Source organism: Scyliorhinus torazame, chromosome 12 (genome assembly GCF_047496885.1).
Source record: "Scyliorhinus torazame isolate Kashiwa2021f chromosome 12, sScyTor2.1, whole genome shotgun sequence".
NCBI lineage: Eukaryota > Metazoa > Chordata > Chondrichthyes > Carcharhiniformes > Scyliorhinidae > Scyliorhinus > Scyliorhinus torazame.
The window spans coordinates 205,125,502-205,137,886 of record NC_092718.1 but is presented as its reverse complement, the minus strand read 5'-3'; the positions used below and the strand labels follow the sequence as shown (position 1 = coordinate 205,137,886).

The window sequence follows — 12,385 nt, the reverse complement described above, 5'->3', positions numbered from 1 at the left end:
CCTAATTGCCCTTGTAATGAGTGGTTTTCTAGGCCATTTCAGATGGCATTGAAGAGTCAACCACATTGCTGTGGGTTCTGGAGTCACATGTAGGCCAGACCAGGTAAGGACAGCAGATTTCCTTCCCTAAAAGGACATTACTGAACCAGATGGCTTTTTACGACAATTGACAATAGTTTTCGTGGTCATTGAAAGAGGCCCCCCCCGCGGAGATTCTCTGCCGACAACTGGCCAAGTTCCCGCCGGCGTGGTTCACTCATGGTTCCACCCGGCAGGCACTCGTGGTGGCGGCTGCGGACCCCAGGACGGCTAGGCTTGCGATCGGGGCCATCGATTGGCAGGTGCGCGTGATCACGGGGGAGCCTATATTCTCGGGGCTGATCCGCTGTGTGGGTCCGCGATGTTGCGCGGGGCCGTCACGGCGCGCATGCGCGGACCTCCGGCCGGAGGTGTAGGGCCCCCTATCGGCAGCCGGAGGTTTGAGGACTACTCCATGCTGGCCCCCTGCAAAATGGAGAATCACTCTGGACTTTCTCCAGGTATGTCCAGAGTGATTCGCGCCCATTTGGTCGCGGGCGTGGGGACATGGCCCCATTATCAGAGAATTCCACCCCTGGCACTTGCCTGCAGAACTCATCAAATAGCGATCGAAAACGGATCGACACATTTGTTCCCTGTTCAACTAAGGGCACTGTGGCCACTCTGGTTGATAATTCAGTGCAGACCACAGGTGAAATGCAAGGTCTTTTTCCCCCTTGGGACTGATACACTCAAACTGGGCATTTACTATTTCAGCCCTGCTATCAAGCAGATATGTATTAGTTTTGCCCTGCTTTAAGCATCTAAACTAAACAATACAAATGTAGTTTGCATGGTAAAGCAATTTAAGATTTTTAGCTTCCAGTCACTTATTGATCTTCACTTCTATGTTTATTTGGTTGAAGTAATTGCGCGCCATCCTCCATTGGCACCATCTCTCTGCTAAACCTTTAGAAAACAGGTTTGGCCTCCGCTACAGTAGCGTGTCCACTTCTGAGCACCATATGTTAGGGGGAAAAGTCTTGTAGAGGATGCAGCAGAGATTTGAAATGAAATGAAAAGAAAATCGCTTATTGTCACAAGTAGGCTTCAAATGAAGTTACTGTGAAAAGCCCCTAGTCGCCACATTCCGGCGCCTCTTCGGGGAGGCTGGCCCGGGAGTTTACTCGAATGCCAACAGAGAGTTCAATAACGCGAGGCAACGGGCAACGGTGGGTTTGTTCTCCTTAAGAGCTGAGATAGTTAAAGGGAAATTTGTAGCGGTGTGAAAAATTAAGAAGTGTTTTGGCAAGAATAGAGGAGGAACTGTTTCTGCTGACAGGAAGGCTGATAGCCAGAGGACACAGAGTTAAGGTAATTGGCAAAGAACCAAGGGAGAGGAGGAGAATTTTATTTTAAACACAGAGTTCTTATGATTGGAATGCATCACCGGGTAGGATGGCGGAAGCAGATTCAATAGCGACTTTCAAAAAGGAACTAGGTATTTCTTAAACATTATTAAACGATTGTGAAGTTGGGCAGCACGGTGGCACAGTGGTAGCACTGCTGCCTCACGGCACCGAGGACCCGGGTTCGATCCCGGCTCTGGGTCACTGTCCGTGTGGAGTTTGCACATTCTTCCCGTGTTTGCGTGGGTTTCGCCCCCACAACCCAAAGATTGCAGGGTAGGTGGACTGGCCACGCTAAAATTGCCCCTTTATTGGAAAAAATGAATTAATTTTTTTTTAAAAGATTGTGAAGTTACGGGCAGGAACAGGGGAGTGGGACGAATCGGATAGCTCTTCCAAAGAACTGGCATAAGCGCAATGGGACTGAGGGACCTCCTTCCGTGCTGTCTGATTCTATGCTCTTACCTGTATACCCGACTTCACACAGATTTCCCTCAAGAGGCTGATTTTCTGTAGGCCATACTTCTCCACAGCCTGGTCCACACTCTCACTGTACAGAAAGGAAGCACAAATATTACACACTGGAGAAAGAAAAAAAGGTCTCTCCGTCGCCTTAAGCGTTCAGTGCGGGCAATACACCGTAGCTGCCACAAGAGCTTCGCAGGTCTCTTTACGTAGACAGCTAATTCTGAATAGAACGGATCAGGTGGCTCAGAAAACCTTGAGAGAGCCCGATTTACTGGCCCCTGATCACAGAACATTGCTTTATCAAGTACCTACGTGCAAATAGATTTGCTTCTTTGTCTACTCATAATCCCATTAAGAGAATCATTGTTGGTGATGTGATTCTCAGGAAGAAGCAATATTTTAAATATAAAAAGAAAATACTTAAAAGCCCTATCACAAAAAAAACACTAATTTATACATGAATGCTAAAGTCCATTTAGACTTGCACACAAATGACTGATCTGAACTGCCACAGGAGGCTGAACTCTGAAATACGAGGGCATAAGGGACCTTCGGCTACTTTCCCATTTCACTGCCGGTGGCGTGGGAGTGGCTGTCCAGCTCTTACTGGGGCAGCATGGTAGCATAGTGGTTAGCACAGATGCTTCACAGCTCCAGGGTCCCAGGTTCGATTCACTGCTTGGGTCACTGTCTGTGCGGAGTCTGTACGTTCTCCCAGTGTCTGCGTGGGTTTCCTCCGGGTGCTCCGGTTCCCTCCCACAGTCCAAAGATGTGCAGGTTATGTGGATTGGCCATGATAAATTGTCCTTAGTGCCCAAAAAAAGGTTAGCTGGGGTTACTGGGTTACGGGGATAGGGTGGAGGTGTGGGCTTAAGTAGGACGCTCTTTCCCGTCCCGGTGCAGACTCGATGGGCCGAATGGACTCATTCTGCACTGTAAATTCTATGATTTTGCAAAGAACATTAAAAAAAATATATATTTTTCATGTTGCACAGAGCTCTACTGATTTGGTGCAGAGTTAAGTGATCCTCCCACATGGGCTTCCCAATTGTCCTTGGACTCAGTGAGCTTAGGGAGGAAAATCAAAGAGACCTAATTTTTGTTCCAGTTTGGCCGGTATTGAAATTCAGGTTTGTGCGGGTCAGAATAAGGGCTCGGCTGTGAAGCCCACGGGCAATCAGCCCACCCGCACCCAATTGCAAAGGCTCACGAACCAGCAAACATTCAACTGCACCCGGAGACGGACAGACATGCGTCCAGACAGATAGATAGCACAGTGGTTATCACAGTTTCTTCACAGCTTCAGGGTCCCAGATTCGATTCCCGGCTTGGGTCGCTGCCTGTGCGGAGTCTGCACGTTCTTCCCGTGTCTGCGTGGGCTTCCTCCGGGTGCTCCGGTTTCCTCCCACAGTCCGAAGATGTGCAGGTTAGGTGGATTGGCCATGCTCATTTTCCCTAACCAAAAAGGTTAGGCTGAGTTACGGGGATAGGGTGGAGGTGTGGGGCTTAAGTAGGGAGCTCTTTCCAAGGGCTGGTGCAGACTCGATGGGCTGAATGGCCTCCTTCTGCACTGTAAATTCTACGATCTATGATCTATCTGGGAAATTGTGCAGGCTAGTACGCCTCAACATACAGGGTGCCCCCCCAGCCTGGTTAGCCCTTCTGCAGCAGTGTCTCGCTAACACCCGCACACTCCGCCGTTCCATTACCAGTCTATGCTGAAGCTGAAGTAGCTCTTGGCCTCGTTGCCGATGCTCCTCCAGAGCTCCTGTGGGGTCATGCTGGCCCAGGCTGTATTGTCAGCGTTCCCCAGGTGACGCGGCTTCCTCTTGTTCCTCTTTTTCTTTGAGACCAGCTCATCAGTGGGGAGGTGAGCAACGGGGTTTGGGAAAGAACTGAGGAAGCAGTTGAGGAAATGGCTTATGGCGACTGACAGACCAGAGAGCTCCACTCCCTAAAGCAGGCGGGAAGACAAAAATGTGGGAAAAATTAATTCTGGAATCTTCCAACATGGGCACACACAAAACGGATGGTCAGATGAAGATTAATCAATCAAGCCCGTCCCACACGATGACGAAAGTCCCCTCCGACTCCCCGCGCTTATCAAAACCAGGTCAGAGAGATCACATGAACCAAGGATTAATCCACAAATAAAACTTTAAAATACTTTCAAAACTTCACAACGCTGCAGCAATAAAAAGATAGCGGCCCAAGCAAAAGTATGTGCACGTGACCCTGTTTTGACCTGTGCAGCAGGAGCCAATGTCTGGGGAAGGTTTGTATGAAAGGGTATCGCGAGACTGTGCAAGCCAGCGACCAGCAAAGAAGTGCACATTGCTGCCAGGGATGTCGGGAACACTAGAATCCTGAAGCTTCCAAAAAGACATCTGTGGCACCTCTTGTCACCGTACTTTTTTAAATTACTGATTCATTATATCGGGGGGGGGGGGGTTTGGGAGCAGCCCAGGGAAGATCAACATGTATTGTCCATCCCTAATTACCCCTGACCACCTTCTTGAACCACTGCAATGGTTTTTGGTCCAGCTGGCGGGCTTGCCAGGCCGTTTTCAGAGGGCAGTTAAGAGTTAACCACAATGCTGTGGGTCTGGAATCACATGTCGGCCAGACCAGAATGGCAGGCGCACTTCCCTTGTCGGCATTAGTGAACCTGTTGGGTTTTTCCAATCTGGTCACCTCTACTGATGCCAGCCTTCGTTGAAAGAGGTGTAGAAGAGCAACAAATAAGGAATTGAATTAAACTTCCATGAAGGGAGCTATTTTCCTCAGTTGTGCGGACAATTTAGAGGAGAAAAACAGGGAAGAGACAAGGATTAAAAAAAAAAAGAAGTTATTTCACAGGGATTGGCCAGCATTATCTTTTTATTCCCCATATTACCCGCTGCAGTTCCTGTGATGTAGGTGCACCCACGGTGCTGTTAGGGAGGCAGTTCCGGGATTTTGACCCAGAGATAGTGAAGGAATGATGATATATTTCCAAGTCAGGGGATGGTGTGTGGCTTGGAGGGGAACTTTCAGGTGATGATGTTCCCTTGTCCTTCTGGGTGGTAGAGGTCGCAAAGTTTGGAAGGTGCTGTCAAAGGAGCCTTGGTGAGCTGCTGCAGTGCATCTTGTAGATGGTACATACGGTTGCCACTGTTTGTCAGTGGAGGAGAGAGTGAGTGTTGGGAGTGGTGGGCAGGGTGCCAATCAGTAGGGTTGCTTTGCCCTGGACGGTGCCGAGCTTCTCGAGTGTTGTTAAGAGCTGCGCTCATCCAGGCAACTGGCGAGTATTCCATCACACCCCTGACTTGTGCCTTGTAGATGGTGGACAGGCTTTGGGAAGCGAGTCACTCACTGCACTATTCCTAGCCTCTGAACTGCTCTTGCAGCCACAGTATTCATATGGCTAGTCCGGTTCAATGTCTCATCAATGGTAAACACAAGGATGTTGATAGTGGCGGATTCAGCAATGGTAATGCCATTGAATGTCATGGGGGGATGGTTGGATTCTCTCTTGTTGGAGGTGGTCATTGTCTGTCACTTGTGTGGTACGAGCTTTACTTGCCACTGGTCAGCCCAAGCCTGGATATTGCCCAGATCGTGCTGCATTTGGACACAGCCTGCTTCAGTCTCTGAGGAGTCACAAACGGTGCGAATATTGTGCAGCCAATTGCGAACATCCCCACTTCCGACCTTATGGAGGGAAAATCATTGATGAAATGGCTAAAGATGGTTAGGCCCAAGACACAACCTTGAGGAACTCCTGCAGTGATATCCTATATGATGCAGTAGAAGGGTTTAAGTCATTTGCTATTAAGTAAGGCGCTCACATCCAATACAATTAGCTCATGGGGGGCCGAGGGGAGGGGGGCATTTAGCCCATTGTGCATGTTGTTAGCTCTTCCCGTGTACCGTACATCCATTTTTTATCTCTCATCCTATTTTCACATATCACAGGACTAAGTGCAGATGCCTTATATGTTCCACTGCTACGACATGCTACACCTAGAAACATAGGAGCAGTGGGGGGCCTCGATAAGGAAATCCGGCCTGATCTGTGCCCCAACTCAAACCCCAGATTAAAGCTCACATTTACATGTACACGTCCTCCGGACGGAACCACAGAAACTTGCTCTTACCTGAAGGTATATTTTGAAGATATGTTTAACGGATCGGGTGATTAACTCAGTCACTCCAAGTTTCTGTAGTGTTCAAACAAAACATTTGAAAGCATACATGTTAATAAAAATGTTGTTCCGTACACTACTTTGTACAACCATTCACAAGATTATTATTGCGTATTCAGATTTGTTTTAAACAACGGCTCCTAGTTAAATAAAAAGGTTATGACAGCTGCCTTTTGGAGATTTCGTCAATAGTATGTATTTGTTTTGGTAATTAATAAAGAAAAATACATACATGAATATGGTCCAACTGCTGCCGAGCAAGACTCTTTGACACCAACTGCACTACCTTGGCCAGGTACCGGATGTTGATGCCCCGCTGATGAATGGCTTCTGCCAACGTGGCACCATCCATCGGAAGCACAGTGTGATCAACGCAGTCTTTTATCTAAACAAAGAACACAAACGTTCCTCCAGATAAGGTACACGCAGGCAATGTTTGAATAAAGCAGGACAACCCAAACGCTACCTGAAGAGACGCCCCGCCAAGGTCTCAGGGAATCGAGACAATTATGGGCTCAACGGAGATTCTGTACATTCGACCACCTCATCATTGGCCAGAACAGTTTTTAAACCTTTCAGCTGGCACACATAGCGAGCATACGAAGTAGGAGCAGAAATAGGGCATTGAGCCCCTCGGGCCTGCCCCACCACTCAGTAAGATCATGCAACAACAAAGCAGGTGGGGAGTGTTTTACTCAGGTGGGCTGTGTGACCATTTCCCAAAAGTAGGAACACGCAGGAGTTTCACGGAAGTCAAAGGCAATGAAAACCGGCCAATTCTCTCCAGCATTTTGCTTCAAAAACTGTGAGCCCTCTTGGTTCTCGGACCGAAGATTGTCCAGCACCAACCTGGATGGCAGCAGTTTGGACGGAGGAAGACAGCCTGGGTGAACGCCTCCTCCGTGTTTCCAGCCTGATGGTTGGGAGGCTTCGCATCATCGGCTTCGGTTCCAGAGTGGGGGAGATTTTAAGCTACAAGGTTAGCTTGGAAAAGCGGGCATCGTTCTTCGAGAAAAGGAGATTGTGGGGAGATGTGATAGAGGCAACAGGATTACGGCAGGTTTGGATAAGGCGGACAAAGGGAAACTGCTGCTATTAGCTGCCAAGGTATGTCGGACAGAGAAAATGTCTCATTTGAATAAAATCATTTCAGTATCAGAGACAGAACAACATTTTCGAAATAGCCAACTGCCCAACTCCAGGTACTTTGGGAAGTCGGGTATTTGGCTATTTAAATTTTTAAAAAATGAATTCTTGATGTACAACTATTTTGTTTTCCTTTTTTCCCACCCAATTGACTTAAGTGAAGATGACAGGACGGGTCACAGATGGCGCTCCATTAAATGCTTCTTGATGGACCAGATTGAGAATGGCAATGGGCAGCAGGGCTGTCTCATACTTCATTGGTCAGGAAAGGTGGTGTAGGTGGGGAATAACTTTCAAATTAGTGGACAAGGGGACGCGCACACACGTACTGACAGACAGCCACACACATGTACCGTCAGACAGCCACACACATGTACGCAGGCGCCGACAGACAGCCACACACACGTACCAACAGACAGCCACACACACTTAAGTGCGCACACAGCCCCACAAGTGCGCGGACATACACACCCGCGCGTGTACATGCGCAGTAACAATGTTCTTCAACCCAGATGAATTTGGGTTTCAAATTTCACACAACGAAGATGAATTTCTCCAATGATCTTCCACACAAATAACAATACTCTAATGGGACTAACCTGGGTCACACAAGACTGAAAAAAAAAACAATTTAGACGTTTTGCAGTTGGGTGAAGTGTCCAGTCTGTGGAAAATTAAAACATAACAGAGTTCACTTCCTTACCAATGACGGAATCTGGCAGGAAACCAGGAATGCGGCTGCATCTTTCAACAATTGTTTCTGTTTCTGCAGTTCCTCACAGTCGGGATCATGGAAACGGACACCTGTAAGAAGCATGTCAATCAGTCAATCAACCATGTGTCATTGTGAGCTAACCCCCTCCGGATTGCACGTAAAACAGACATGTGTCAGGAACACAAGTCACAATAACGAACACTTTCCAGAACACTCGTCAGATTAGAGTCCCTCTACAAGTGTTGGGCAGCAAGGGAACACCAGGCAGAGGGGACAATGGAAGCCAACAGCACAGTTTTTTAAAAAAGTCATGTGTATTTATAACACCTTAATGTAGAAATCCATGAATCACCAATAAATAAGAAGCAGACACCAAGCCGTTACAAATGATAACAGATGGTTAGCAGTTTGATCAGAGATGTTTCGCGAAGACTTTCTTCACCTACGGTCACACAAAGCCATGTTTGTGAGACGTGCGTTACAACTCTTACGTACCGGGTGAAAATATATCTGGGTTGAAGCGAATGTCAAAAGATGTATTGCTGATGGAACCAACTGCTTTGTAGGCATTCAGAATAACCTCCTTACTCTTTGGGTCAACTGCAAGTTTTGAAGGCAAGAAAGATATTTCAAAAAGTGGTATACATTAAAACAAAAATGATTCCATCGAAACGCAACCAGCTTAGAAATCAAACATGCATCTCATAAAATATTAGTGGAAGGGGGTGCGAGCAGAAAATCGAAGTTGGTGTTAATTACATTGTCCCAAGGGTCAATACCCAGTTTCATCTGAAAGATCTCCTTTAAAAAAAGGCCCGAGAACATAGTCTTTCGACAGAATGTGTGTTGAATTACAGAGTGGAGGAGGTAATTCAGAAATTAGTACATTTCACCCACAGAATTAGTGTTGAAAGCAATCAATGCCATCCTGATTAAAGAATCACCACCACAACCATTAGGAGATCACAGCTGCTGAAGAGAACAGCTTCCAACAAAGTACCTGTTGTGTCTTCTGACGCAATGGACTCTGCAAGGTCTCTAGCTTGATCTAATCCAGAAAGGTTTTCCTCAGCCTTACCATCTTCCAAAACAGTTTTGTTGTTTTCCACAGCCCCGGTTAGACAAGAGCTACCATTCTCTGTCACGGCGGCACAATCTTTCTCTTGCCTGTTCGCCTTCTGCTGCATCAGCTGCAAGGCGGCCAACTTCATGAAAACAAGATACCTGAGAGCGGGCGAAAGGGAGTTACAGACAAGAAAAAAAAAAAAAAAAAAAGAGTTCATTGGTCATGATCACTGCTAAAAAATGGCCAATGACTGTTAAAATCACCATCCTTTACCCATGGGGATGCAAAGCTTCTGTTGATGACTAGAAGTTAACAGACCAGATGGATTTGAGAACGAGGTGGCTTCAGAAACGGACTCCTCACAGCCCCCATAGGGTCTGGAACCCACAACTGAAAATGTGAGTTGCTCTCTCCCTTTGAGAGAGAGAGAGAGAGAGAACGAGAGAAGGAACGAGAGAGAGAACGAGAGAAGGAACGAGAGAAGGAACGAGAGAAGGAACGAGAGAAGGAACGAGAGAAGGAACGAGAGAAGGAACGAGAGAAGGAACGAGAGAAGGAACGAGAGAAGGAACGAGAGAAGGAACGAGAGAAGGAACGAGAGAAGGAACGAGAGAAGGAACGAGAGAAGGAACGAGAGAAGGAACGAGAGAAGGAACGAGAGAAGGAACGAGAGAACGAGAGAAGGAACGAGAGAACGAGAGAAGGAACGAGAGAACGAGAGAAGGAACGAGAGAACGAGAGAAGGAACGAGAGAACGAGAGAAGGAACGAGAGAAAAAGAGAAAGAACGAGAGAAAAAGAGAAAGAACGAGAGAAAGAAAGAACCAGTTTAGAGAGAGAGACAGATCAGACTGGTGATGATTTAATCTAGGGGTCACTACACCTCAGGCGAGGGGGAAAGTTGAGAAGGCGGGGCCTTTATGGATAACCTCAGCCGGTACGGGATTTGACACATGCTGTTGGCTTCGCTCTGAAATCACGAACCAGCCGTCCAGCCAACTGAGTTAACGAACAACTATACTGTGACAGTTGACATAGCAAAACTGAATGGGGGATGTTGACAGTTATCTCAATGGCAAACGTCGAGATAATAAGAGAGCGTGGTAGAAGTATGGAACGCATTGCCATGTGCATTGATTGAAGTAGATAGCTCTGGTGGGTTTCAGGGGAGGCTGGATGCAAACAATAAGGGAAAAGAACAATATGGGGGTGAGTGGGGTCCAAAAGAAAAAATAAAGTGTGCAAGGGGTCCCCTCTTCGTTCCGTCGGGAAGTAATTTCCAACCAGGGACATACTTCTGCTTCTCAGATTTCTGGTGCTTTTGGGCAGCTGAAAGAAGACACCAGGGTGTACACACCGATGTCTATTCTTCTCATCACACTGGGGGTGGGCGAGGGGGGACAGTGGCAAAACGGAGATGGCATTTCATAGAATCATAAAATCCTTACAGTGCAGGAGGCCATTCAGCCCATCGAGTCTGCACTGACCCTTCGAAAGACCCACCCCACCTAGGCCCAATCCCCCACACTATTCCTGTAACCCCACCCAACCGTTGAACACTTAAGAGGCAATTGATTATGGACAATCCACCTAACCTGCACATCTTTGGACTGTGGGAGGACACTGGAGCACCCGGGGGAAACCCACACAGACACGGGGAGGACGTGCAAACTCCACACAGACAGGGTCCAGAGGCCAGAATTGAACCTCGGTCCCTGGCGCTGTGAGGCAGCAGTGCCAGCCCCCATGCCACCCAAAACTATTCATCCAAGTCAAAGAGATGGAAATAAGACCGTGCACCCTGCAGCGGAGAGGACTGTTCCGCCCCCCCCCCCCCCCCCCCGCCCCCCCCCTCCACCCCCATTAAGAGTCACTCTGTCCAACCCCATAGCCAAAATCCAACGCATCCCACAGCATCATGCACAGAAATCCATTTGGAATTGCGGACTTACCGGTGTTCGACGAAGGCTTCAATTAGCTCCTGCCTCAGACAGGACAACCGGTGTCGGTGTTCCTTTGGGAAGCCCATCTTGCTGCATTCCTCCGGGAGCTCTTCGCCTTCCACAGGCAGGAAATTCAAGTCTGGCGGAAAGGTGCGCAGCAAGTCCAAGATGTAATGCCGGCTGTCGTTCCCAATAATGCCTTTACACTCGACGGAGGAGCAGAGTTCCACTTCATCGTTCTTGTCGCTGAGAACATTGTGCTTCTGGATTTTGAGAGGCCTTGCCGTCTTCTCCAACAACTCCAGGTACTTGGTGTGAGACACAACCGTTTTACCAAAGTCTATGGACCCATATATAACACTCTGCTCCTGTTCCCTTTCCAGAATCCCAGGAATGATCGACTGCGCAGTCACCCTGTAACCCCTGTAGTCCACGACCACAGTCCCCAATGTATAAAGTCCTTCTACGTCAACTGCGTTATAGGCCCGGACTCCATTCAGGTCATTGGTGGGAGCCACGTAGGCTGCATTGTCCCCACCAAAGTCCTTGTAATGGTCACGGACATCGAAGCCCAGGCTGAAGAAGATGTTATTCCAAATGAACATCTGCATTTTGGTTTCTTCTCCGGGATTGATGGCCATGACATTCCCATCGATCACGGCCATTGCCCCGCGTGTGGCAGCCGCTGCAAAGTCACTGTGCACCTTTTAGACAGAAGAAGCAAACAGTAAGCAGCAAATTTGAGTGCCGTCACTGCAGTGGGCAGGCAAATGCTAATGGCCAAACGGCGGTAATAACCATGCTCTCCCCTCACCAGGGCAGGACGACGAGAGAGCCATCTCCGGGTCCTGGCAAATGCGCAAAAAGAAAAGCAAAATACCGCAGACGCTGGAAACCAGAAATAAAAACAGGAAATGCTGGAAAGGTATCAGCTGCTCTGGCAGCATCTGTGGAGAGAAGCAGAGTTGACGTTTCGGGGCAGTCGGGGAAATGTGGTGAATTTGATACAGTTTAAGAGAGGGGGTGGAGCAAAATAGAAGACCAGGGATAGGGAGCTCAGGAGAGATCTGACAAAGGTGTTGTGGGCAACAAGACAAGGAGTGTAAAAGACTGAAGGAGGTGCTGATTGTGGCATGCAGGTAAGATAGCGGAATGCTAACAATTCTGCGACTTTACCTTTACGCCATTATCAGCACCTTTTGTCTATTGTCCGTGACATCTTTGACAAATCTCTCCCAGCTCCCACCGAACCCAGACTCTTATTTTCCTCCACCTGCACCAAGATCAATCTGGTGAACTTCCTCTGAACTGCCTCCAATGCCAACAAATCCTCCCTTAAACAGGATCAAATCCACCATTTCTCCCTCTCGTCATACAAGCTCGAGAATGTTAACTCCTTGTTCCTCTCTCCACAGATGCTGCCAGAGCGCCTGC

At 48.1% G+C, this 12,385-nt stretch overlaps 1 protein-coding gene across 4 annotated transcripts in view; it reads right to left on the bottom strand.

The window, feature by feature from the left end:
- Positions 1 to 12,385, bottom strand: part of cluha (clustered mitochondria (cluA/CLU1) homolog a) — a 135,519-nt gene that overhangs the window by 54,327 nt on the left and 68,807 nt on the right. For 3 of the 4 annotated variants that reach the window (XM_072469753.1, XM_072469754.1, XM_072469750.1), the window contains exons 10-17: positions 10,961 to 11,655; positions 8,944 to 9,167; positions 8,439 to 8,543; positions 7,932 to 8,032; positions 6,315 to 6,467; positions 6,035 to 6,097; positions 3,605 to 3,849; positions 1,893 to 1,977 (exon numbers count right to left, since the gene is read on the bottom strand). In XM_072469753.1, coding sequence (XP_072325854.1) covers positions 1,893 to 1,977; positions 3,605 to 3,849; positions 6,035 to 6,097; positions 6,315 to 6,467; positions 7,932 to 8,032; positions 8,439 to 8,543; positions 8,944 to 9,167; positions 10,961 to 11,655 — 1,671 coding nt within the window. The remainder of the gene's footprint in view (positions 1 to 1,892; positions 1,978 to 3,604; positions 3,850 to 6,034; positions 6,098 to 6,314; positions 6,468 to 7,931; positions 8,033 to 8,438; positions 8,544 to 8,943; positions 9,168 to 10,960; positions 11,656 to 12,385) is intronic. The other variant, XM_072469751.1, reaches the window with a different exon arrangement.